Here is a 27,935-nt window from a genome sequence, read left to right on the forward strand (position 1 = left end):
TCACTTTCTGTGGCATTGCTATTAACATTGTGCTTTCACTGTTACCAAAAATAAGCAAAAAACCAAACTCTTTAACACAAATGTAACATTAAGAAGCAGGCACTCTTTATTTGGCTGGATGCATGCGGGGATAGCCTCTGGAATATTGTGCATGCTGAGTACAGAAAAAGCTCCTATTTAGAGGCTTTATTTTACACACATATTCATTGATTTTCCTGGAATAAACATATGTTTGATAATCATTTCCCCAGAATCATTAACATATTTTCCCTCATCTCTGCAGATGTGTTTTTCTGTCCTGGGTGGTCCCTGGTGGTTGGTAATCCCAAAGTCAAACCTGACTGCCTGATGAACTGATAAAAGTTGGCCCAATTGGGCTGGTTGCTTTCCAGTTCTTCCTAGAGAATGGGCATTGTGCAGTTCCATAGGCCAGTGGTTTTTCAAGAATGATCATTGTATTAACCCATCAGGTGCAAACTATTCTTCATCTGGCAGCATTCTCCCCTTTAAGGCTTATGAAGCTTGTCTTTAAATGTTCCAGAAAGTGGCCTTTCCCTGCTTACAGGATTGCTTTTTAAACAAACTGGACATTTCACTGTTACTTATTTTTCTATTTAAGTCCTTCCCACACTAAGTACAGAGTTTTGGAGACTAGATGTCAGGGACTCAATTCCCCTGTGGGATTTGTTGTGTTCTTTTCCCATTACTTTCTTCCTTAAGGGAAGTGGAACTGTAAGTTTGCTGTTTGTTACCCACCATCCCTCTTGATTCTTAGTGGCTTTTAATATATTTTCTAAATATTGATCCTCACTGTCAGAACTAGCCTTAAATTATGTCAATTTATTTTTGTGTCACTTAAAAAAAAAAAAAAAAAAGGCTTGGATGCCTTTTTCAACTCCTCCTGGAGCTGTTTTGTCTGCCAGTTGGTTTCCCATTATAACATTACTTTGTCCAGATGTGCTTCATAATTCATCACTGGCACCTCCTTTGGTTTTTTTAACTTTCAAAAGTTGTAAAGTTTCTTCTCTGCATTGAGCAGATGATCCTTGAGCTTATAGCAATCCTCCGTCCATATGGCTCCATGGGCATGAATCACAATAAATGCGTATCTAGGATCACTCCAAATAGTCACTCTTTTGCCTACTGCCAAGTTCAATGCTTTTTAAAGGGTTACTATCTCTGCTTTCTGGGCTGATGTGTTAATTAGTAAAGACTGAGCTTCTAATACCTCAGTGGTAGTCACCACGGCATATCTTGCCATTTATTTCTATCTTTCATGAAACTGCTGCCATCTGCAAATAATTATAAATCAGGATTCTCTATTGCCTCATTCTGCACATCTGTTCTGCTGGAATAGACCTGTTGCATAGTTTGGAGACAATCCTGTGTCAGGGCTTTCTCATCCACTACCTTTGGATCAAGGAAAATGGCTGGATTCATGGCTGCTGTTGTCTTTAATTCCACATCATCCTGTTCCAAGAGCACAACTTGGTATCTAAGCATCCTGCTGGGGGACAGCCAATGCCCCTCCTTTTGCTCTAGAATGGATGTACCATGTGAGGGACAAAAGCAGTGATGTGCTATCCAGCCCTGAGCTTCCAGGCTTCTTGGATCAGTAGAACAGTTGCAGCAATTGCATCCTCTGCTCATGTTGTCCAGCTGTTTGGAGAAATAGCCCACAGGTCTCCTCCAGGTCCCCAACTCCTGCATCAGGACCCCTAGGTCTCCTCAGGTTATCTGAGCATCCAATTTTCCCCATAAATCTCTCCCCAACTAAGGGGACTGAGCATTAGGGCATATATAGAAACTAATGAGTAGTGCAGTTCTTTCCTAATCTAAATTTTATGGTCTTTAAAAATGACTGAGTTTCACTTTTCCTTATAGCACCAGTTATATTTACCACATTGTCTACGTTTACCATTTGTACCAGTTTACATTTTACAATTTGAAATTTGCAATTTGCAATTTACCAATTTACCAATTTACATTTACCACATTCTTACTAAGCTTTCTCTATGTGTATTCAATACAGAATAAGTTGCTCCTGTGGTTACCAAAAATTCCACTTCTTCTTTCCCCAGCCTCAGGGCTTCAACTGGGGTAGAATTCCCCGTTTCCCTTAAATCTTCATCTTCTCTGTAAGGCAGGGTCTTCTCTGTAAGTCCAGCTTCCCAGCCCGCGGGCACTCCCGCTTCCAACGCCCCTTTCCTTATCAAGTGTGCTCTGGTTTTCCTCTAATCGTTGTCGGGGAAACGAGGGGAGCCTCCCGCCTCCCTTTCCTCCTGTTCCACTTCGCCTTCCTCTTTCTTCTGGACAGGGCGGCGGTACCTTAGCACCCTCTTGAGTTCCAAGTAGGTTCTCATGTCTCTTGTTTTCCTTTCCAGCCTGTCACATTTCCTTTTCCCTATCCCTGTTGTAATATGTATATGTTGTAATATGCTTTCCAAGCTTCATCGAACAACTTCCCTGAGTCACACCACTCTGGTCCTTCAATTTCTGGAGTTTGTTTCCAATATCTGGGGCCAATTGCCCTATAAAGATTGTTTCTAACTATACAGCCTTCTCTAGATTCTCAGGATCCAGATTAGTGTATTTTCTGGCAGTCACTGTCAATCATTCGGTGAAAATTGCAGACCTGTCCTGCATTACCTCACACAGTTTTGACCAGTTCATGGCTTTCAGTATAGCGTGCTTTACACCAAATAATACTCATCTCTGGTACCTTGTTAAAAGATCTCCAGCCCAGGTAAATTAAGGTCCCATCCTGGATCTATTGAAGGAAAATTTTGATCTACAGATGCTTCTAAGTCTGCATGAGCATGTGCCCTCTCCACCTACTTTCTGCCTATGGTCAACACCATCTTTTTTCACTACTAACCAGTGGTGTTAGCTAGTATATCACTTGTATATAATTTCAGTCAGGGTATTGAGCCCTAATTATAGATCCTGGTGTAATTCCAGCTGTTTAGGTTGGCCCTGGTTTAGCAGTCACAGCATCACGGGATCATTTGGGTTGGAAAAGGCTTTGAGACCATCCAGTCCAACCTGTGACTGACCACCACCTTTTCAACCAGATCATGGCAGTAAGTGCTATGTCCAGGCTTTCTTTAAACACCTCCTGGTGACTCCACCATCTCCCTGGACAGTTCATTCCACTCCACCATAATCCAATTATTTTTAGGTTTTTCCACATGTCAGGATAATGGCAGTCCCTTGCTTTCTGCCTTCTTTCTCTTTTCCACTCCTTTAGCTTGAACTTTTTAATAGCATTGCCACCCAGCCAACCTTGCAGACAAATGGTGTATGACATGATCCTGTGGAGTGAGACCAGAAAGGCTTTGGCAAGCCCTGCTTTTAAATATTTCTCCTAAAAGCTTCAGAGAACACAGGCTGTTAAAGAAACCAAGATTTTTTCCTTCAGTGACTGATACTGAAGCAGTGCCACATGTTGTGCTAATTCCCTTAATTCAGCCACACAAAGGAAACACAAAGGAAAGCAAGAACCAGAGTTGCCTGGCATAGTCCCCCAAAAAGCAAGACAGCAGCTAGTGAAAAATAATGAAAAAAAAGTGTAGTTTTATATAGCTAGAGACTAATGAACTGAGCTTTAGGCCCACCAGCCAATTTGAAATGACTGCATATGCCAGTGTCCAAGAATCCTGAAAAATCAGAGTGCAGGATTGTACAAATTCACTGCTAGCTCATGCATGAAGGCCACCACAAGGGGAAAAATATACTGTACATATCCAGGCTCATGTTACAGCTTCAGTGGTGTCACTTCTGTGCTTTCTATTGCAATTCAGACTTACGCTTGAAGGAGGGCCACACATTTCTAGTTGAAATGAAGAAATAAAATACAGGGAAACAGCTACGGGGTGCAGTAGATTAACTTTTTCCATGGGTATGGGAAATGATGCTGATGTTGCTTTTCTTGGGAGCACAGAAAGAAAGTGACGGTGACTGCCAGAAGGAAAGTCACAGAAAGAACAGTAGTTCAATGGGTGCACCAGCTAGTTATTTATGGTTGAACTGTATGTGTCAGATAGCAACAGGTAAAAGCATAGTTTATTTCTCCATTGATGCAAGGACAATGCTTTCGTAATTATAAAGCAGGTCAGCCCAGCCCCCCTTGATTTGTGATCCCTTGTTCTCTCTCTCAGCAGTCCACCTCTATTTAGGACACAGGGTTTTACTTAATTCTCTGTACAAGGTATACAACATAAAAAGTAGAGGACATCCTGAAGGAAAGGAATCAACTGAAAGTGCGCTATCTTGCCTATCTGGGTTGTGATGTGGTTTCATGTAGAGTGGTCAAGGTCCCCTCTGCTGATAGCAGGAATCTGACCTTTCTTCTTCAGGTAAACTGCTCTCAGAGATTTCTATGCACAGAGGAAAATTAGCAACTTTGCAGTCTGAGGTGACTACCCTGTCTGGAACTTTTGTAACAATCTAAACCCATCTTAACCATCTAAAACTATCTAAAACTAGACTCTAGAGTTTCCCCATGCTTTCATATGGATTTGAATTCACCCCTCCCTCCTCTGCAGGGGAAGAGCAGGAGGCAGAGAACTGGCATCCTGTTGTGACCTCATAGCGGGAGAGCTTGGAGTTTTTGGGCAAACAATAGCTGAGACTCTTGGACAGCACAAACTGTAGACTTTCCTTTTGTATTTAAACCTATAGATTAAAATAATCTATCTCCTCAGCTACACAGGTAGTCCCATCCCTTCTGGGAACAAGGACGTGCAACAAGTCTGATGTCCCAAAAATCTGTGTATATAAATATATTGCCAGATGGGGAATCAGAGGCTATGCAGTACAGGACTCTCCTGTCTTTAGGACGAGACATGCCCTGTTTTACCAAACATGTGGAGCAGATAGAGTGGGGAATGCTCAGAGCCCCATCCAGCCTGGCCTTGAACACTTCCAGGGATGAGGCAGCCGCAGCTTCTCTGGGCAACCTGTGCCTAGTGCCATTGCCTCACCAATCTTTAAACTGAGTAATTCCTTCCCAGTATGTAATCTAAACCTAGTCCTTATCTGAACTGTTCCCCAAGTTTCTGTTCTGGTCAGCAAAGAGAAATCAGCATTTCTAGGGCACAATATATCTCAGTCTGTTGTCGAGTTCTAAATTAAGTGAGCTGTATCCTTAAAACCTTTGTCATTCCTGGGCAAAGTCAGCTGAGAGTGACCATGCTGGATCTCCTCTGTACACACCTTGCAGGCTGTTCCCAGTTATCACAGAGGGAGCTTTAGTGTCCCCTTGACAGACACTAAAGTTGGGCAAAGATGAACTCGGTGTGTCTGGTTGTTTGTTTTTGTGTTTTAAGAAGTGTTTGCAAACTGCCTTGTTTGCTTTTCAGAAATGCTTTGGTTTCTTCTCACCTTGGCCTGGCTTTACCTAAAAATTATATTTAGGTAACAGATTTATATCAAATATGTGCATCCTTTGACTGCACGTTGAAAAAAATTACAAGACAACAAAGGACAAAATTGTCCTTTGGGTTACTGAAGGCTAATCTCTGTAAAGCATTAGAAATATGACAAGCACTTACAAGCAATATCAGGCCACTTTTTTTTTCCTTTTTCTTCTCTTCACTTGATTGTTTTGTTAGGGTGTCTTACCAGATCAATACTACATCTAGTTAAAATACACACAGCCTTCTAAAAGTAGGAGTAGGGAAAGGGGAAGAGTGCTAGGACTTCAAAGCTCTCTGACTGGTGTTATGGAAATAAACATCCACCTCCCAAATTAACTCCCCAAATTCAACTTTGTCCATGAAAAGCCATAACAAGGTGCCGTGAACCACTGGTTTTAAGTGAGTAGCACCTGATCCTTCTGACTTGAGATCTTTTGACAGAGAAATTCTGTGCCGATATCTCTGTGTCACCTCTGCTGTGCAAACAGGTAAAAGGCCACAGGCATCCAGCTTCTGCTGAATCAAGCCCTGAATCAACCTGAGAGCCCTGAACATGAGTCTAGTATAAAATCCACAGCCTGCAAAATGCTACAGGTTCATGCAGGAGAGAATGTGAATATTTTAAATGCTTGTGGGAACTGACAATGGTCAAATAAGAGATTTTTAGGCTTCAGACATTAGCTTGAGCTTGTGTGAAACTAAGTTACACAAGGTTCTCACTCTGGCCTGAGAAATCATAAGGAGGAATCCAAACAGTCCTTAGAGAAGAAAAACAACCTCTGCAGGTGTTGTTTGGATCATTGTTGTTTACCTGCAAGAAACAGTCAAGGGGTGGTATTCTTAATTGTCCCATGATGCTGATGTGCTGGTTTAATGACCAATGAGAGTTTTACTTTTTGGACCTCTCGGAACTGTCTATAAAAGAAGATCTGGAAAAATAAAACTTGCTCTCTTGTGCAGCCAAGCTAAGAGAGTCTGTGTCGTTCTTCCGCTGTTCCTAATACAGTGTGACAAATGCTGAGTGGTTTTCCTGCTAAAAGCTTTGTATCTGCAGGAGGTGGATAGATGGGAAATAGAAATTTCCTCAGCTTCTCTGACACTCACTGGATGCCTCAAAACACAATCTGCTGTGTCAGCTGCCAGAGAATATTTTGAAGGGGTAAAGCAGGTATCTCAGAAAATCTCTAAGTTTTAGTGTAGGGAGTAACCATGGCAAACAAAGCGCTTGCAAAGGCCCAGCCTCCATGATTTCTCCCAATGGGCTCAAGTGGGACAAAACTGATTGTCATTCACACCTCATCCCCTCAGCTGAGCCCCTGCTTTCTGAGAAGCACTTCTCAGGGACAGGTACCTTGGGAAACAATGGTACCATGCAGAGTGCTGGGCAGTCAGCAGCCTGTTTTATCCATGTTTATGCCTTCAGATTCCAGGCTGAATAATTCAATTGGCCTGGCACTCATTTGGCTCATTTGCTAATGGTATCATCAGTCAATGCCATCAACCCAATACATGTTCATTCAGACAGAACCTTTGCACAAGTCAGGGCTGAAATTAGACATTCAGGTAGAAATAAATAAAGATAATTGATGACTAAAATAGATGTTATGTCATTTATTTGTCAGACAGCTGTCACAGTTACCCTGGTGGCTGGCTGGACATCTCTTGGTGCCTGAACTGATGTCAGTGAAAAGGAGATTTATTCTCTTTCTGGACACAGAGGTAGGCCAGCCCTGGATGGATGAAGGGAGACCACTATTCACATTATGTGGGAAGAGAATTAAGATTATTTGGACTGAGCACTTAAAGGACTGGTCAGCCTGAGTCAGTGAATTTTAGGGGATGGTCTCCAAATTGAGGAGGAACAGATCTGTATTTCCATTGGATCAAATGAACATGAGGACCTTTTTTTTCATTTCAATAGGCTTTGGAAGATGCCTCTGCTTTGGAAATCTGCCTAGTGCAGTTCACCAGTCAGCTTTTCAAAAAGCTTTTATTGCATTTCAGAGAAGCAAGAAAACAAATGTAGACCCCAGAAACAGACAAACAAACAAACAAAAATTAATAGCAAAACATCCCTCCAGAGCAAGGAATCTGGATTGCTGAGTCTGATCACATTGTGATGGCTTTTGCTGTAATATGAAAGAACTAGTAACTCAGATATTGGTATTTCTACTCTTCAATATTTAACTTTGGTTTTTTTTCTTCTTTTACAAATAAACCCACTTACCCAATATGAAACATTGTTCTCTTAGTTCCCTGTAAATTCTGACTCATGCAATTATCCTAAGCTTACACTGATGTGTGATATTTCACTTTCAAGGATACCAATCTAAGCCTATCAGACTCTTATTCTAAAAGCATTCATAGCTGTCAAATCTAATACAAATCAAGTGATTGATCTGCTAGCTAGCAGCTGCCGAATCCTCCAGAAGATAATACAGGACTTAGATTCTGTATGAGACACAGGTCCTAGAAGCTTCTTGTTCTTTTCAAGACAAAATCACCCTGCCTATGATCCTGTACTACAGGGCACCATAATTTACACTATCAGTGTATGACAAAATTACAATTTAGATATAGATTCTAAGTGTTTTAATCTTTCATTCTCTTGAAGTTTTCTAGGATAATAAAGGCTTATAGAGTAAAGCTATAAAATAGTGTCACTTAAATTAGAGTTTTTCTGGGTTGAAAAAATGAAACAAAGCATTTGTCAATGTTTCTCATTCTCTAGAGTTTTAACAATGATGCCCAGATCTAAGACATTCACAATTTTCTCATTTGTTGCATAAGTTAACCCTACACATTCAGGGCACCAACAGGGTACCAATTCAGTGACACCAAAAAAGACGGAAGCTGTCTGGACACATTCTGTGCAAAATGCCCACACTGACTATGTGCAGGAAGAAATTTTAAGACATTTTAAGGTGGTTTCAGTAAGGCTGTTTTTCATATGATTTGAATAGTCCAAAGGGCTACATTGTGTTCTCAAATCTAAATTGCACTTGGATAAACTGAAGTGATAGGTGGAAACCAGATAAAGGAAGCTACAGGCTGCCTCTGTCAGAATTGTCTGAAAGGGTTGTAAATGCTGTCAGGTCCAGACACCTTCAATTATGCAAAACTTGAAGTAGGTTTTAAATCATAAAATTGGTACCGGTGTACTTTTATTGGCATAGAGTTCAAGAAAAAAGAAGACCTGGGGACTATGAGGACTGCAGCTAACCAGAAAGAGGAGAGAAGAGGAGAGGTGTGGCTGAGGTTGGTGTGGACAGAAGAGTGACAGGGGAAAACTACTGATGGATCTGAAAGGTGGATCCTGCATGTGTTGGTGGGGAAGTGTACAAAAGGGAATGGAGGCATCTCTCCCAATTAGGAGATTAATTTGGCTTAATCATCTTTCTCCCTCTCTCTGCTGATCAGAAATCTGGAGGTCTCCTGGTTAACAAAAGGATGGGCCGATCCACTTTCACTGCCCACAGCACACGAGCTGCTCTCTGGAGAAACTCACAGCCTGCTTGTGCTGTGGATGTCCACAGATACCTCACTGACTCTGGACCTGCTCATTTATAAATAGACAAAGGTACTTAGCCTTACCTACAGATAAGGTATAATTGTTTTGTACATCTCTAGGGCTTGCACCTCTCGTTCTCTCCCTCACATGAAAAAGAGCACAAGGACTTTCAGAGGTGTTGAGTAAAGGAGGAGAGATATAGGAGCTATAAAGTACCTGATTTTACATCCTCTAACAACCCTCTGGCTCTGATCTGCCTCAACATCAGCAAGAAGTGTCAGTCAGTGGGAGAACTTCACTTCCTCAGCTTCAGAAGACAAACACATGTTTAGGAATTTTAAATTGACTTTCTTATTCATATTACTTAGTATTTCTATTGCTATCTAAAACCAGGATCATCATATTCCAGAGCTTGAAATGGAGAGATTAGGAACTGCATACAACCCTAATATTTACCACATGACATTTTATACATTTACTAAAGAAGGAGTATCTGTTATACTATTTGTTGCTGGTCAGCAGAAATTCACCTTTATGACAGAATTGGCCTCTATTCATTAAGCAAATAAATACCATAAATATAACTTAGGGGGCATTTAGAAATTAATTCAAAACAATCGAAGTGTTATCTACTCACTTAAAACCAAATGGTGGCAAAATGCCCAGTACAAAAGGTACACCTATAGATTTATGTCTCAAAAATTAATACACATTAATTTTGCATTAAGGTGCATGATACCGGCTGGCTCCACCATTTTTCTGCTGTACTTCTCTTTCACATTCCATCAAAAAAGCAACCAAAGGAATTGAAAAATAGCTTGGAGATTTGAATCCATCTTCATCAGATGAGAGTTATGTAGCCACTGCTTGTTCTGCTGCCAGATAATGAGGACAGACCTGTGCTGCTGAATTTTCCCTGTCATCGGGATAAATCACTTTACAAGCTTAAATAAAAGAAATAGATGTACTAACTCTGTAAGATGTTTGCACAAATAATAAATATTTATTTGACCATCTCTCTGATTTTAGGAATAAAAGAAAATCCAGATTACTTTTACATATATTAATTTCATATATTCATATATTTGTTTCCCCATTCTAAAGCAATGTCTTTCATAGATGTGACTTCTGCATATGCATTTAAAGAAGTCTTGCACATAATTATTTCGTTCCTTTTCAGCCATTAACAATCGTTGCAAAGTAACATTATTGCAGCTGGTAACATTTAATATTTTTATTTCTATCCTAAAACCCACCTATTTTTCCATCAGTCATAGTAATGAAAAATCCAGATCCTGTCATCCACACATAAACACACTGCTCCAAATAAATTTAGTATTATTTCCAATTTTCTAACAACAAAACACAGGACTGAGCCTAGAGTTACAATTATGCAAGAAAGGAAGAAATATTTTTAAATTAGTGTAAGGATTTGAGGGAAAATCCTGAATACACTTGAAACCATGAAGAAATATAAGGCGGTATTTTCATATTTATACTTGCTGTCTGTATTTTATTTTCTTGTAAGGAGAATTTTAGGAATTTGACTGTAATCCAACATGCAGAAATGAACTGCATGTCCTTTCTCTTCCATTAACTTTTCTTTTTATCCCTCAGCCAGCTCCATTTTCTTTCTCTTTGTATAATAATGATAACAGAATGGTACAAGTGTAAGAAATAAGGTTCTGAACATGCAGAAAACTGAGAGCAATTTTTGAATAGCAGCCAGAATTCCAGGTTTGTAATGCTGGCACTAATTAGCTCAATTTTGCATTTAACTTGTTGGTCTTCAGAAGCATTTTCATTTATTCAGAAAAAAATTACAAACAAACTCATGAAGTTGTTACTGAGCTGACAGCAGGAGAGAATTTTGAAGAAGTTTGCTGGTTGAAGAAATTATGCATTCAGGTAGGTAAATGAGGTGTCTCTGCTGTGAATGGGAGTTTCTAGAGCTGGCTGCGTGGACGTCAGTGAGTCAACAGATTGAATAATAACAAAAATAAATCACAGATACCCCCATATTACACCTTAATCACACAATTTATTATGGCAAGATAACTCTGGAAAAAGAGAGACAGACAATGTGAAATATTAATCCTGGGGAGCTGGATAACATCTAGAAAGTCCTAATGTAGATCCATGAATTTCAAGATTGATATGGATGTTGGCCCAGCAGTCTTTAAAGGTTTTTAGCCTTGTTAATCTGGACTGGATCCTGATTTCTCAATAACGTAAAACAAGGATCATTATTTCAGCTAAGTTACATCATAGTTTTTGTGATGTGATTGCATATAAGACATTACTCCTTAATCACATTCTAAAAGTTAGAAAGGTGTTGAAGGCCTTACCCAAGACTTTTAGGGCTGAAAATGATCATTCATTAGTGGTGACAGGGAAGACACTCCTCTCTGCATCAGTGAACTTTTGGCATTTTCTTGTATACTGTGGGTGCCGGGGAAGCCGCTGGCACCGCAGTCCTGGCTCTCCCCTGGAGGCAAGACACCTTCACTGAGAGAGAGACGATGTATCGCTCCCAGGGGTCTTTGAGTTAGTTATGTTAAACTGTTGTGCCCCATTGGTGTTCCCCCCTGCTGTCCCAACCCGATACATGTATCTCGGGCTCCCCCCGCCCCTCTCCTCTCCTATAAATAACCCGGGTTTTCCCCTGTTCGGGAGATTAGCTGTTGTTGGCTCCCTTCGCGAAAGCTCTGCCTGAATAAAGGTTTGTGCTTAGCGGAACGCTGGACCAGCTTTCTCGTCCCTGCTTCCCGTGTCGCCTGCCCGCCGCCGCTGAGCTGAGCTGAAATCACTCGCCTGCCCAAAGCCGCTCACACGCGCTTCGGCCCAGCCCTTTTCAGAGCTGCTTCTCCAGAGAAATCGCGGCGCTCCCGGCCTTTCCGTCGCCGCGGCAGTATACTCTGCAGAAAAAAAAAAGTAATTGTTAATGAAAATAAAAATTGACCCTAGGTAGAGCAATGGTTGGATTTGGAATGACTGTTCTCTTATTGCTTATTTAGGTGGAAATTTTGCACTTAACACCCACTCAAAGATCTTGCAGTGGCAGTTACCCCACCAACCTTTTAACTCCATTTATTTTATTGAAGTTGACACTTATTTATTCTCTGTGTGACCAGGGACAGGACCCAAAGGAACGGCTGGAGCTGCATCAGGGGAAGGTTAGGGTGAGTATCAGGGAAAGGTTCTTCCCCCAGAGGGTGCTGGGGCACTGAACAGGCTCCCCAGGGAATGGTCAGGACCCCAAGGCTGACAGAGCTCCAGGAGATACACAGGGTGGGGTTGTTGGGGTGTTTCTTTTGAGGAAAAAACTTGAATGCGCAAAATAGCACCTGGACTTGGTGTTTAAATGGATTTTTATATTCTATAAATATAGATTAATAAATGGAAGCAGTATCTAATAACCAGTCAGAAGGGGTTAATTGGTTTGATTCAACCTAATGTTCCTTCCCAGTTTCAGACACCTGTTAGAGAAAAAGGGCTGTTAAACCTGCAGATTACAACCATGAATATGTCAACTCAGAGAGGAGCTGAGCTGGCCTCAAAATCAAGCTAGTTCCTAGACTCATGGAAGGACTTCTAGCATCATCAAGTCCAACCATCAACCTAGCACCACCACATTTGTCAGTAAACCATGTCCTCATGTGCCACATCCACATGTTTTTGGACCATTCCAAGGATGCTGATTCCACTTCCTTGGGCAGCCCATTCCTGTTCTAGTACTGGAGAAGCTGTTCAATGAAAAAAGAGCTTGTATTATCTCATCTGAATCACCTTGCTGTAATTTCAAGCCACTTCCTCTTGTCCTGCCATTTCTACCCCAGGACAGAGACTGACCCCCACCTGGCTACAACCTCCTTTTATGGGTGTTTAGAGAGCACCAAGACCACCCTGAGCTTAATTTTCTCCAGACTAATATAGAAAAGGCTTCTCTGGCCTTCTCATGGGAGACCCATACTCTTCACCAGCTTCATTGTCCTTCTTTGTGTAGCAGTGTGGGTAGATGGTGAATGCTGCCACCTTCCCAAAAGCATCTCCTGGTGAAGGCATTCAGGCAGGCACACAAGCAGTTACACAGTCCACACACACACCATGCACAGCTTTCAGTGAAGAGTCAGGAAGGGTCTTTTGTATGGAGTTCCAACAGGGTTTATCAATCCACACATCAAAGGGGTCCCAGGACAAAAGACAAAACTGAGTGGAGGGCCCAGGTTATATAAAGGTAAAATGGGGTGCATCAAAGGGGCAGGGTCCAATAGGAACAGGCAAAAGTGGTGCAGGGGCGGGGATAGGGACAGGAACAACGAATAGGAAATCAGGGGCAGAGGATAGCACTAAATTGGGGCCAATGGGGATTGAGAGAAGGGAGAACATTCTAGGGAAGATCCATATAGGGTAAACAGGGGCTGAACAGGAATTACATCAACTTGATAAACCCATGGGGGAATTAATTTAGCAATACATTAACATATAATCGTGAAGACTTGTGGGAGAGAGGCCTTCCCTCACCTCAACCTCGGGAGGTGTTATTTGTTGCCTCCTTTCCAGGATTGGGGTATGGGGATTTTAGTCATAGGCTTTTGGGACTCCACATCTTTGGATGCAGTCCAGCCTCTTAGGACACACTCCAGGCAGCAATTCCCAGGGTAATTCTGTCACAGACAATGCACATGCAGACTGTGCCAGTCCTGGTTTGTGTGCTGTGTTAGCCCAGCAAGATCCTTATCACACCTGGGGTCTCTGAGAGCAGAGGGTATTTTAGCCCCTGGAGCTGGACAACCAGTAGCCCATTCCTCATGGCATTCTGCTGCCCAAACCTGCAGTCATCCTCCCCCTTTGTCCCTGCTTGTTGCAAGAGTTATGGTGGAAATAAATTCCAAAGAGACTGGGACCCATTGAGTCTTCTGCACTGTATGTTGTAAATGTTTCTATGTTCTAATACTTTCTCTTAGGATGACAGTGTGCATGGAAAATCCAGGTAAGATGAATTTTTAAGTCATTTATATTTCAGCACCTCCGAGAAGGGCGTAGAAAAAACAGGGTAGGTTGACTCATGGCTGTTCCCATTTGGAAAAAGTCGCTTTTCTAAATCAGCAGTGAGACACAGAGTATAACTGACAATAATTAGCTACCAGGTAATGAATGGCTGGAGCGACTTCCCTTGGCCTTTTAGAATGAAGACTTCAAGCATAACTAGATGGAAAATACAGCTGTGTGCAACAGGCTGTTGATACTTGATCGGGTGCAACTGGATGAAATTACAAGGTGTGTTAGACTTGTGGTTTGACTACAGTGGCTATGGAGCTATTTTGTACCTTTTAGTCTAAAGCAAAATGCTGTCTCCAATGATGGGAGGAGTTATAAGCTGTGTTCCATCCCAGGAAAAGGGCTGGACAGCTGTACAACATCTGTTTTGAAAGCTTCCTTAAGAGCCACAAAAAGCAGGGGTTTTTTTCACTCTGTCTAAGACTAAAATACTGTGTGGCAGAGAATCCTGATTTATTCTTGTCTTGCTCTGAGCTACATCCCAACTCTTGTCAGAGAGGACAAGTGTGCACTAAGAACTCTCTTTCCTGTTTAAGGCATCTATGCCTGAAGAGTTCATGTAACACAAGAACGTATTTAAAAAACATATTAAAGTATTAACAAATGTATTAAAGTTCCTAACAAGAGAGAAGAAACAAAAACTTTGCAGGATATTACCCAGCCACTGGATGACACAAAGGCAGAGAACTGACAGGAAACTTGTGCTTCACTTAGCCAGTCTGGATCAGGCCTGAGTTTTGCTTGCTGTTCCCATCACAAATCACAGAATGCTGTTACAAGTACCAACCAAGTAACTTCCCTTTGGACTTTGGAATTAATTTGTCTGTCCAGGAGTGACTGCTTTGGGCAAGATTGAGCTGTATTGGAGCTAGCTGGGAAGGAGTCAGCTTTCTTCCTAGTGCTTCCCAGCTCCTCTCTATCATTTCCTGATTTTCCTGTAGCAATTTACAGCTCATATCTAATAACTTAAGACTGAGACAACTTAAAGAACTTTGAAATCAGGGATAACCTTAAGATGTAGTTGTGTCCAGGGGATGCTGAATTTAAAGGCAGTGTGTGGACCAACAGGATAGGATTTGCCATCAGACTTTTCTGTTTAGTGATGCTCCACATATTGTAGATCTCTGAAAAACCCATCGAAATGCTTTTCTTTCTGGACTTTTTCTGGCTCCCCATAGGATACTTTAGCTTAATATTGCACATGTGCTTCAAAATATTTCTGTCCAGTTACAATGACAAATCAAAACAAGTTGAAATAATTTCCAACCACCAATGAAGGTCCTAGTGCCACTTGAAGTGCTTGTGCACCAGTAATAGCAGAGTGACTCATTAGTTTTTGTAATTAATTCCTGGGCCAATAAGCCAATAAAGATTAGCAGAAAATAAATCAGGCCTACATGGCCTGTCCTCTCTCTCTGGATTCCCAGGAATGCCTCTAGGCAACCCTGCCCTGACAGATGAGGGAGAGGGCTTACCTAGCTGAGCCCACCTGCATGCACACAGCATCAGATTTTTAGACCAATGAAGGTTTTAACCCTTCGATTTTCCTTTCTGACCTTGTCCCGCTGCCTCCCATTCATGTCCTCATTCTGTGTGTGTTCACGCCCCAGAGGTGTCGTCATGTGCATCTGCAGGGCAGGACCTGGAGAGATAGCAGTGACCTGAGTGGTGGCACTGGCCTGCCATCCTCTGCCAGGGCAGGGCTCTGCTGGCTTCAGTGGCACTGTTGTGATTAGCTCTGATTAGCTGTTTCAGTTGTAGATGTAGCATGAAACATCCACAGGCGATGACTTATGCTAAGAAGGATGGAGGGACTGAGAGCACTCAGATGCTGCAGGGAAGCCCTACCAGGAAGAGAACTTCTGTTGGAAGTGTACACAGATCCAGTACAGCCCATTTCAGTAAAGCAGCCATGGCTAACTCACACTCCCTGATAGCTAGGACCTGCTCACTAAGGCAGAGTCTTGATGTGTTGTGGGCAGCCCTACACCCATCCTGCCACTGAGTTTCTTTAGAGCTACACAGAAACCCAGGGTGAGGTTCCTAAATTCTCAGCATCCAGACACTGGATGAATGACACTGGACCCAAATGGTCCAAGCACTCGTGCTGCATCCAATATTTTCTAGGCTGTCTCTATTAAATAGCCATTGGCCATAAACTTATACAAGACACTTCATTTGTAACATTAAAATAAATAGGGATTTCACTGAAACATTTCAAGGGAAATTCTACTCCCAGGTGCATCAGGTGAAGTTAAATGCTTTGTCATTTAGGGACATATGGGTTCATCAGACCTGGAACAATGATGAACTGGAGGCATTTCAGATCTTGGCCACGTCAGTTTTACCACTCCATTCATTACCACAACACTGAAATATTTCACAGCTTTAGGACATTTCAAAAAAAGGAGAAGCCTGATGCTTGAGAGCTAAAACTACTCAGAACTCTGTGGATATGCACCCAAATTTTCACCTGTGCAAACAAAACGTGGCTTTGCCTGCATATTTCCACAATATCACAATGTGTTTTCAGCGTGTGCTGCCTGAGAGGGGTTTGGAGGGGAATAGAGTGGCCTCAGCTGAGAAATCTTCAGCTGAAGGAGATGTACATGGTACTGCCATTTATCAACCAAAGAAGAGAATGGTGAGTCTGAATTGGAGCTTGCAGGGCAGAGGCAGGAACAGAACAGACAAAATTTTAAAGTCATTAAAAAATAAATTTCTTATCGGACAAGGTTATAGATGGTAGAAGGCAAGCCAGATATGGAGACAGGAGGAGCTGGACTGAAGCAGGGTCCAGCTGCCCAGCTACGTTTGGCTCAAATAATGAAGAATCCCCAAAATCTAAGTTTGGCACTGCTCCCCAGCAAGACACACCTGTGAAACCTGCTAGTAATGTGTGCAGTCCATTAGTATGGATAGCAGAGACCAGGACAAGGGGAACTTGGCACTGGGAAAAGCTCCTCAGAGTCTGATACAGAGATCAGGCAATAGGTACTGCAGTCCTGGAGTGTCTATATATACATGTTTACGTACACACACACACACATATACATTGATAAAGAGGAAAATCAAACTTGGATGGAAAGTTCAGCACCATCTTCTTTAAACTTCTGCTCTCTTTGTACAATGCAGTTATAACAATATATTTTATGGCAATGTAGTTGGCATGGTTTTAATAATGGCTTTTTCCTGGAAGGTATTGAATATTCTCTTGTTCCTTAAGTTGTTGAATTTCAGGATACTGCTCCCTTGCAGGGATAAGCCTTATTTTCCAACTACAAGTAGCATTTGGGGACAACAAAATTAATTTCCCCTGGACTGCCATTACACATACTTATAAAATATAAGATACTACAAAAAGCAACTGAAATGAGCTAAAAGAACTGGAATTTTTCTGGCTACTGTATTGCTTCTGTTTTACATCTTAGCAATTTCTGTTGTGAATGATTAATTCAGGTCCAAGTTGTTAGATGAGGAAAATGCACTGATTCAAAATGTAGCAAGAATACAGGAGGAAATGAAAGAGAATAAGCATGGTAAATATGCAAAACATTTTTACAATGAGATCACTTCTGCCAGGTCAAGGCAGTAAAGTTTTACTGGCTTGTGCTACATTCCTATAACCAGAATGATAACTCACAAAATCAGCCTCGGAAATCTCTGTATACAGATTAAAATGCACATTCAGAATAACACAGGAACTGGATTTTTTATGTCTTTGGACATAGTTTGTATACCTGAAGTAACCAAAGTGAAATCTGCTGACAAAGATAGATTTTTGAGTATTTACACCTTAAGGTGTGAAGCAGTGGCTTAGGTGTTCAGCCTGGGGCCGGGAGGAAAATGTTGAGCTCCTCTGAGAGATTCCCTAATTCCTATCTGAGCGCCAATATCCAAGTGTTTCTTGTAGCCCCACTGACTCCCTGGAAAGAATCCCCATCACCTCTCATCTTTAACAATAGGGAACATCTTTCCAGAGCATATTTTCCATGATTTTCAACCCCACCTGGCTCTGCATGAGTGGAAATCAGAGTTTACTGATGGCAAAAGCCATGTTTTGCAAGTGATAACTCTTTAAGGACAACTTTACAGGTGAGTAGGTCACTTCTCTTTTAGGCTGAGAAAGGAGATGGGGGTGGGGGGGAATCAATTTTACATTGCCGGTTTTTCTGGTGATTGGATTAGAAATAAGCAAGCAGAGAATCTGGTAAGTGTCCGTACTCATTGTGAGCAATCGTGGCTGCTCAGGTGTTTATCAGAACGATATGTCTATTTATTAACTTCTCACCAGCACTTGTGGCAGTACATCTGGGAATCAGCTCCTCTGACCAAACCCAAGTTGTTATTTATGATAAAAAAAGAACGTTAGTAAAGCTGGAAAATTCCCAAAGCATTGCTTCATTTTAAACCAAGATTTCCAAGGAGTTTTTTGAGTTGAAGATATTGAAGGGCCTTGGCTGAATATGTTTAAGGAGTCTTTCAACAGGAATAGTGAAGCCACTGGATTTTTGAAGAAAAGAATTTAAGGAAAGAGTAAATTAATTTGTGGCCATTGAAAGGAAAATTGAAAATTCTAAACATTCTAAAATGTTTTCATTCACAACTGAGCTATTTATTTTACTGTGATACATTCACATTGCTTAAGGTCACATTAAACAAAAGTGAAGCTTTCTGTTTGAAAAATATTAATGACAATTTCCACAGATTCAAATTAAAACAAAAACATTTGAAAACAAATAATTAATGGAGAGCTGCGTCTTTCCAGAAACTGACTTTTGTATTGATAAATCTGCATATTCTATGGAAATATTTAAAAATCTTCAACCACTTTTAGTCACGAAACACACAGGATTAAAAGCAATGTTAAATATCTATATAATACATATATTTAAATATCTGTTTTCATTTGGGGACTTTTGTTGCTTTTACTCTTCTTATGGAGACATATAACATCTTAAGAAATGATTGTGCCTCTAAATATCTCTGTTTTTAAGATTCCTCAGGCTGAAATCAGAAAATCTTCAAGACACTGGTTCCAAGCACTTTGAATCAATTTGTACTTTTGCAATTTCAAGCTGTTGTATAGTTGATAAAATAAAACAAAACAAAATTTCGTTTACATAAAATAAGACATTTTTTTTCTAATAAGCAAAATTATTTTAAGATGTATCTTTTTTCCTTGGAAGATAAGAATAGTTTCCAACAAAATATAACTTAAAGAATAATCACATTAAGCATATTTTAAGCCGTCATGTAATGTTCATTCTTGTTATTTTTCACAATTACATTTTGACCATTACCTCATATCTTTATCTGGAGAGCCAATAAATTACAAATGGGATGGATTTTTCATGACGCAGCATTTTGGTTATTTATTAAGTTAGCTTTAATATTTCAGTTGCCTTTATCAACTACCTGAAAAAAAAAAATCAGTATCTGATAGGGCATTGTGGCAAAGTATATAAGCATGAGGTTTGTGCTGCTCAGTCTCAATTTGTCACTTTGAACCACCTGACTAAGAAGTGACTTTTAAATCTTTCTCCTGTCCCTGTTATCTGATTTGCAGGAACCCAAGACTTAAGCAACCATGTCCAACTCCGGCGAGCCAGAGCTCCTGCACACATTTAAGGGGATTCCCTTTACCACCAGGTCTTCTCCAGAACTTTTAAAATCCTTGGATACTTTTGATGCTAGAGAAGATGATGTCCTTTTGGTTTCCTATCCCAAATCTGGTAAGTTCTAGTTTTCAATGTTGCAAGAACTCTTAATTTTGTGTTTCATGTTCCCTGTTTAAACTACTTGGGAAATGTCTGTGTGAAAGAAACAGTAGAGGATGTTTAAGTATGTGAATATATTATTCTGTCAGTAAAAATTCATATTACAAGAAACATGGGTAATTTCCCTACATTTTGGTTCTGTAATTGAAAACAATCTCAGGTGTTCTCATGTTGTAAAGCAAGTATATATTCCTAACCTGTAAGTAAAATCTGTACTTGAAAGATTTTCTTGAGGACTTTCTACATTCAATTATGAGCAAGTCAAGAACTGTATGAAGTTATTTGTGTGGCTCTTGACTGTAGATTTATTAATTTCTTATCCCCTCTCCACCCACCTCTCTTGCACAGAGGAGCATACACCTAGGGGGAGCTCAATCAGTACTTTCAGAAATAAAACAGACTCAAATTATTGTAAGGAAAAAAACCCCAAACAAACAGGTTATTCTAAAATAAATTATAAAAGCAATATAGCTACCTCTCAGCTGACAGCAGTTTGTCTAATGGGATGGGTTTGGTACCAATATTAACACTTCTCTCTGAGTTACATTGTAATTCAGATATAGCTGTAATTTTTTTTCAGTGTTTATATATTTGGAGTCAATGGGATTATGTAGTCATGTAAAGTTTCTTGAATCTGGAGGATTAGAAATATAACTTGTTTGCTAGCAAGGTGTTTCTGTATGAAAAATGCATGTTTCACAGTAATAAATATTCATCCTTTTTCGTTGTTGTTGTTCTTTTTTCTTAAAATTACTCTTCCTTAGGCACTCACTGGCTTGCAGGAGTTATAACAAAGCTTTACAGTACTCAAGTCACAATAACATCTCCCATTGAATTTGGAGACATTTCCCGACTGGAGGAGCTGAATAAACTCTCATCAAAGAGAATCATCCCAACACATTTAGACTACAACATGTTGCCTCCAAATTTTAAGAATAAAAAATGCAAGGTAAGGCAAAAATTATATCAAAGCAGTAAAATATGTAGAAAGTCTGCTAGGAATCTGTTTTGTCCTGCTGATCCTTAGTAATTTTTGAATGATTTGCAGCTGTTAGAAGTGTTTTGCTGTGAATTTTGAAGACACAGCTGACCAGCAGTGGAAGGCACATGAGCAGAGACTTGGACTAGGGATTAGGTTATGCTCCTGCCCCACTGGTCCCATGGGGTGACTTCTACACCAGGCACTACACAAAATAGGACATCAGCATCTTTCAATCAGAAATCTCTCATTAGTAATGGGGGTATACTCATGACCCCATTTCCTACTGTCTTAGAAAATCCTGGATACTCACAGGCTGCTCTGGGATTAAAGGTACTCTGACCCTCCTGCTGGAGCTTTCTGAAGAGACCATAAAGGTATTGGGCAAACAGAGGAGAAATGAAATGTGGGAGGCAGATTCAGAGCACAGTTTTGAGTTCACAGAATCACAGAATTACCTGGATTGGAAGAGACTTTAAAGATAATCTTGTTCCAACCCCCATGCCATGGGCAGGGACACCTGCTAAACCAGTTCCTCCCATGCTAATGTGGAAGATCTTTAAAAAATAAGCTCTGGGTCTCAGATTTTATTTTCAAAGTCAAAAATTTCAGGATCACTCAGATCCAGACTTTTGGAACACAGCTGTTTTGAATGAAAGGCCAGAATTTACATTTTGCAGCTACCCTTTGAATGTTAATTAGCTTTCAGATGTGAGAGATATAATGTACTGACTCAAAGTTAAAGTTAACACAGGCTCTTTCATAAAACATAAACATTACCCATCTCTGTCCACATGGAATTGTTTACTAATCACCATGGACTCCTTACTAAGAAGAGATTTCTAATTTAATGGCATGGTCACTGAAGGAGGAATCCTAAAGGGGTTTTGACACTGCAAACTGCCTATGACAATGCTCTATTTACACACAGAGCTCCTCTAAAATAAAGGGAGGATATTATTGTTAGTAACTACATTTTCTTCACTTATAGATGATCTACATTAGCAGAAATCCAAAAGACACTGCAGTTTCCATGTTTCATTACTACAGAGATAACCCAAACCTTCCTACTGTAGACACCTGGACTGCTTTCTTTGACCTGTTCTTAAAAGGCAATGGTAAGGGTAAATGTTTTCTCTTTGTAGCTCATGTCAGTTTATTATGCACAGAAAGACTTAAGAAATTTGGATGGTGTGAAAACTCCTTCTTGAACTCCTTATTCATATGGGGTTGGTGGACATACATCTTAATGCCAGGCTAAACAACAGCAAATAATAGGATGCTCTCTTCAGCCCTGCAAGGAGTCATTCTGAGAAGGAGCTGCATCAATCCAGCACAGCTCTTTGCAGGTTTTTACTGCTCTTTGCTGCTCTGGGAAAGCTAGGCTGTGGCTGGTGACAGAGCACATGAGGGGACTGTGACCAGGTTGCAGGGACAGCTGTGACTGCAGGTCTGGTGTCTTCTCCAGGCTGGGAGACAGCCCAACAAAGGAGCCTGGACCTGTTTCTTAAGCCCTTTTGCACACACTCTCTGATGTGTTTTCTCAGAAATGGGGTCCAAAGACCAAGGACAAGAGGGAGATGTTTTAGAAGTGGTGGGATGGCAGCTGGCAACAGGACCTTGTTCACGTTGTCCACTCCCATTTTTAGTGTTTTATTACTCCTTTGAGGACATATGTCACCACAGTGATGATAACATCAATAATGATTTATCACCTTCAAAACTCCGAAAGAAAAGTGCCGCTGCAGTCATCACAGGCTCACATCAGAGCTCCAAGAGTCAATTTTTTTACTGCCTCCTCCAGGCTCTTTCTCAGATCTGGTGTTTTCACAGGAGCTGTTTTCTTGCTTCTGGCATTTCAGAAGCTTCCACAGTCCAGAGCAGCCCTAAGGTCCGTGCTTCAGTGATTTGCAGGATCTTGGCTTGTTTAGAATCAACTCTGAACATACAGTAGGGAAAAAAAGAAAAGAGAATTCTATTCAAGGCCAGGCTGGATGGGGCTCTGAGCAACCTGCTCTGGTGGAAGGTGTCCCTGCCCATGGCAGGGGGGTTGGAACTAAATGATCTTTAAAGTCTCATCCAATCTGAAGCATTCTATGATTCAATGATTAAATTTTAAAATTATCTCCTATTTCCCCATAACTTATTAGCCACCTTCTGTTTCCCAAGTGCTTATGTGTGGCATAGATAGATAACTATGTTGGTTACAAGAGAAATTTAGGTAAGAGATGATGTGGAGGGAAAGGTGGTAATTTTTGCTCCTAGTAGAAGCATTTCAAGGTTGTGCTGCTTGATCCAAATCCTGCAGTACTCTTGCAGAGTTAATATCAGTTCAAAATAAGGGTTAGGACACACGGGGACAACTGTAATGAATTCTCGGGAGTCTCCAAGACTCTCCTGAAGCCACCAGAACTGTGCTATCACTGGCCTCATCCCCAGAGTACCTGGCCAGCAGAGCACGGTTTAATTGCACACTGTGGAGCACACATGCCTTGCACTTAGAAACTGCTTCATGTGCTGGAGAGGGATACAGACTGGAGCATTCAGCTTATTTATAGCTATTAATTATAATTTATACTTAATTACAACTCACAGTTTGTGATTAAAATTATGCCCATTACAAGATTAGAATTTTCTGGTGGTGGTGATTATAAAGCAAAGTCATAGTTCTGGGGAATGCTGGTTAAGCTTTCTTTGCTCAAGCCTCTTTTCATTGCCCTGCAAGAGGTTTTCATCTTGCCTTTGAAAGGGAGAGGTCAGAATTTTGGTTTTTAAAAGAAAGCTGAAATTTAGCTGTGTTCCCATGGTTCACCAAATGGGGTATTCAGACAAAACAAGTCAGCTACAAACCCTTTATCTGTGTCACTGGCTGGATGAGGCATCTGCATGAGTTCTTTAAGTAATTCTTCTTCAGTGTTTAAAGATTATACAGCTTCCCTTCTGCTGGGATGAAAGAGGTAAAAACAGTATGCTCCATTTACCAGACTGTTCATCTTCTGCTGAGGTGATCATATCTCTGCAAGCACAGACATGCAGTCAGTCATCTGTGAAATGTTCAGATCTTGTTAGGCCGCTACATTTTACTTCATTATTGGCCTTTCCTTAGATCAATAGCCTGCTTCCACTGCAGAATCATATGGCAGAATAGTATCTGGTAGGAAAACAAATTCCATCAAGAACGGAACCTCTTTAGAAGTTACTTTTGTGAATTTGTGACGCTTGATACAAAGAGCTGCCTCTGTTTTAGAGGAATATGGGATGCATTTTATGAAGGGATCATTCCCCTAAATGTGTGAGGTAGCATTACAGCTATTTCAGAATAAAGTTTATCTGGATATATTTTACATGCGTTTTCCTTTCAGTTGTTTGTGGATCCTGGTTTGATCATTTTCTAAGCTGGGAAGAACATAAAGACGAAAAAAACATCCTCTTTTTGTTCTATGAAGACATGAAGAAGGTAAATATACTCTCTGTTCTTGGTGCAGAAGGCATTACTTGTAAATTAGCATCATTAAAATATCAAAGAGAAAGTTAAAATGAAAAGGGAGAAGGAAGGAAAATGTGAATATGTATCTTAGGGCGTAGTTTTCATGTGTATGGAATTTTGTATTAAGTAAATAATTCTGACTATACAAGTTACATAAATATCAAATCTTGTGAGAGTCACATTCCTTAGATGCAAAATTGGACTCAGACAATTTTCCACAGGCTCAGGCAGAATTTAAGGTTCTTTTTTTTTGTCGTGTGGAAAGACCAACCAAAGACATCTATTGAGGACCACACGTTAATTTGCTATGTCTGATATTTCAGGTGAAATTTTCAAAACGTGATGTAAGACAACAGAACTAATCACATTTGGGACTTGTGTTCCAAATAATAAAGAAAATTAGAGGCTGGAGGGGTAGGGAAAACTTCTCTAGTCTTAAAAAGGAAAAAGTAAAATATCAACATACCTTAGCTTTCAGAGAATGGAATTTTTAGGTGAATAGAAAATACTTTCTAGTGTCTCCATGAAAATAGATTTGTTCATTTTTTGGGGAAAAAATAATCCAACTATTAGGAATATAAACAAACCATTTGGGATGCCAAGTCACTTGTCAGATCTCTAGATATAGCACGTCCAATGAAATAAGCTACTTGGAGTAGGCTTTGAGAATTCCTTTATTTCCAGGGAAGTAATTCTGAGAGAACACATTTTATCTGAACTGGGAGGTAAAACATTGACAATGTGACTGTGTGTGATATGACATACTCTGTACTTACTAATTTCTGTGAGTATGGCTACGAGGAGAATCAGGTTTACTGTACCTGTCATCTGCACAATCTAATGACATATTTAGCTTTGCTTGAAAGCAAATAAATGTGTGACAAACTCATTATGTAATAAAAAGGATCATTTTCAAATCAGCTAAAAGTCTGATAATCAGCCCAGAAACATAAAAGCTGTATTTTTCTTATACTTCAGGATCTCCCTAAGGTTGTAAAGAAAATTACTTTGTTCCTGAGTTTAAGCGTCAGTGACAATGATATCCAAGACATCTGCAAGAAGTCCTCATTCTCAGAGATGAAGAATGACACAGAAAAGGAGAACAGTGATCCCAGCCACACCGTGTGTGCTCTGACATCCAACAGGAAACTGATTTTCCGAAAAGGTAAATTCCTTTATGCCTCATACAGAAGAAAGAGTGGGAATCTAAACAAAGACCAGAGTGCAGGTCTTTTCTGGAGCCTTTCAGTCAGCCCTGGGAAGTGATGACAAGATTCTTTGATCTGAAGCCTTCTTAAAGATTTTTTCCTAACTTCTCTGGCTGCAAATTCAGACTTGTACTAGAGAAGCACAGACGAGTCTGAACTACAGCCTGACTATTGCTCTGTGAGAGCTGTTGAGCCAAAAGGAAAGGTTCACCCACCATTACTCTGTATCTGTCTTTTATCTGAAAGTTGACCACTTCAGTGTTTTACATGAAGTTTTTACGTGAACATGTCTCTCTGGTATCACCTGCCAAGGTCACTTAGTTGAATAGAATATGAAAGAGCCAGACACATTCCTTCTGAATGAGACTGCTCTTATCACCCCTTATCTTACTGAAATATTCTTGAGGAAGGAATATGCTGACAACAACAAAAGAATGGTCATAGGTAACTTCCAGACCTTGGAAAATTTTCTACAGTTCTCAGCTCAGATGTGATTTTGAAATACCCTCAGGAGCTGTTTTTTTTGCTCCTGGCATTTCAGAAGCATCCACTGGTTTACAAGTTACTGGATAACAAGTAAATCAAACCCACTGTTTTTACACAGATTTTGATTATTTTGATTCAGTTAATTTTCGAACAACAATTGAGGGTTTAAAACTAAGAATTGTTTCAGTTAATAAACAGAGAAATGCTACCTTCCATTAATTCATGATGGTTTTATAAGTCAGCAGAAACAAATGGCAACATATAATCTGTCCATAAAAAAGAAACATATAAACAAGATGATTTTTTCTAAGTCAGTGAACTTTGACAAAGATATGATGAATTTGGAAAAATCCCAACATTTTCACTTCTATGTAGTTCCTATACAAATCCCAGATGTTTAGCTAGTTTCAGCCAGTTTACAGAAGATTTTTATATATTTAATGCTTCAGGCTCCCTTTTCCTGTCCTTTGTGACTGAATACTATTTTAGTCAGAAAATGGGATGACTACTTTAGTCAGGTTTGGGATGCAGGGTCTTTAGAGCATGCTCATGGGTGGAGACTATAAGCATTGTCTCATAAAAATGTATTGGTTTAAAGAACCATTTCCTTTTTGCTTAAACTGGGTAACAGTTGAAACACTTTTCTGATCAGCAGTGTCCATGGCCACCTCAAAGTATATAACTGCCCACTTACATAGCTGGACATCTCATCCATAAAAAATTCTAGAGATTAGAAGCAGGGGTGAGGTGGGTTTTAATTTGTCAGGCCATTCTGGGCTCCTTTTTTAGCAATCTTTTGCCAGTGGCTTTTGGGCTACCACTCATTTAATAAGTTTAGATGGTGACTACAGTTACCTGTAAAGGTCCCTTCCCACCCAAACTGTTTCATGAATCTATGATTTTTTTAGACTATTTACAAGACCATGTAGTAGAGAAACTTTTTTGGGTGACAGGACAAGGGGGAATGGCTTCACACTGACAGAAAGTGGGTTTAGATTGGATATAAGGAAGAAATTGCTTCCTGTGAGGGTGCTGAGGTCCTGTCACAGGTTGTTCAGAGCAGCTGTTGCTGCCCCATCCCTGGCAGCATTCAAGGCCAGGTTGGATGGGGCTCTGGGCAACCTGGGATAGTGGAAGGTGATCCTGCTCTGGCAGGGGGGTGTTGAACTGGATGATATTTAAGGTCCTTTCCAACCCAAACCAGTCTATGATTCTATAATTTCCTCTATTGACTGTGAGAAAACCCAGGCAGAGACTTTTAACTACAGTACACTAAGGCATGGCAAGATGTCCCTCTGCCCAGATAACTGGGAGCTGTAACTCCACCTTGGAAAGCTGCTTTTCTTCCTCCACCACTTGTGTTGCTGGCACTAATCAACTCTGAGGATGTGGGTTCATCAGCCTTTATGGTGATGATTCAGCGCCTTCCACCAGTCTCACTAGAACAATTCTGATCCTGACCCACCACAGTGACTATGGTTAAGAATATATTAATAATCTGCATCAACTGCAGCATTAACAAAATCAGGCTGGTTTATAAACAATTTTCTGCTCCACATATTGCTCACTTCACTGTTCTTTCTGTTCCTGCTTTCCTAGGTGCTGTTGGTGATTGGAAGAACTACTTCACTCCAAAGCAGAATATTAGGTTTCAGGAGATATTTAATGAGAAAATGAAACTCAGCAAGATGGCAGACAGTTTCATCTATGAATTCTGAGTCCACATGAAGAATAATATCTAGTTATCAACAAACATGCACCAACCAATTGGTGGCAAATTCTGAATGGGTGCTCCCATCAGTTTATGTTTCCAACTGGAAGGTTTGTAAACATGGGGTTTTTGAAAACAGGAAAGTTCTGACACAGTGCCTGTGTCAGAGAGCTGAATTTAGTTCTCAGAGGGCAAGGTGTACATGGCTTCACAGAGTCAGGTGTCAGACCCATTGTTTGACAGCGAAATCTACTTCATAATTTATTTATTTTCTTTGCTCCAAGGGGATATG

General features: G+C 40.4%; 1 protein-coding gene across 1 annotated transcript; it reads left to right on the forward strand.

The window, feature by feature from the left end:
• Positions 1–19,571: 19,571 nt before the first annotated feature.
• On the forward strand, positions 19,572–27,693 carry LOC102099483 (sulfotransferase 6B1-like). The gene is made up of 6 exons (XM_005534004.2): positions 19,572–19,727; positions 20,537–20,721; positions 21,743–21,869; positions 24,114–24,208; positions 25,217–25,403; positions 27,532–27,693. The coding sequence occupies exons 1-6, from the start codon at positions 19,583–19,585 to the stop codon at positions 27,648–27,650; spliced, it is 858 nt and encodes a 285-aa protein (XP_005534061.1). The 5' UTR covers positions 19,572–19,582; the 3' UTR covers positions 27,651–27,693.
• Positions 27,694–27,935: the final 242 nt, after the last annotated feature.

This window comes from Pseudopodoces humilis, chromosome 5 (assembly GCF_049639895.1).
Source record: "Pseudopodoces humilis isolate 2021_Gansu_Grassland_sample_001 chromosome 5, ASM4963989v1, whole genome shotgun sequence".
Lineage (NCBI taxonomy): Eukaryota > Metazoa > Chordata > Aves > Passeriformes > Paridae > Pseudopodoces > Pseudopodoces humilis.

Bases quoted from the DNA above. Each gene is read 5' to 3' on its own strand.
- LOC102099483 (XM_005534004.2), top strand. From the start codon at position 19,583: ATGTCCAACTCCGGCGAGCCAGAGCTCCTGCACACATTTAAGGGGATT. The intron at 20,722-21,742 runs GTAAGGCAAAAA...CTTCACTTATAG, and splicing joins TTAAGAATAAAAAATGCAAG to ATGATCTACATTAGCAGAAA. The intron at 25,404-27,531 runs GTAAATTCCTTT...CTGCTTTCCTAG, and splicing joins GAAACTGATTTTCCGAAAAG to GTGCTGTTGGTGATTGGAAG.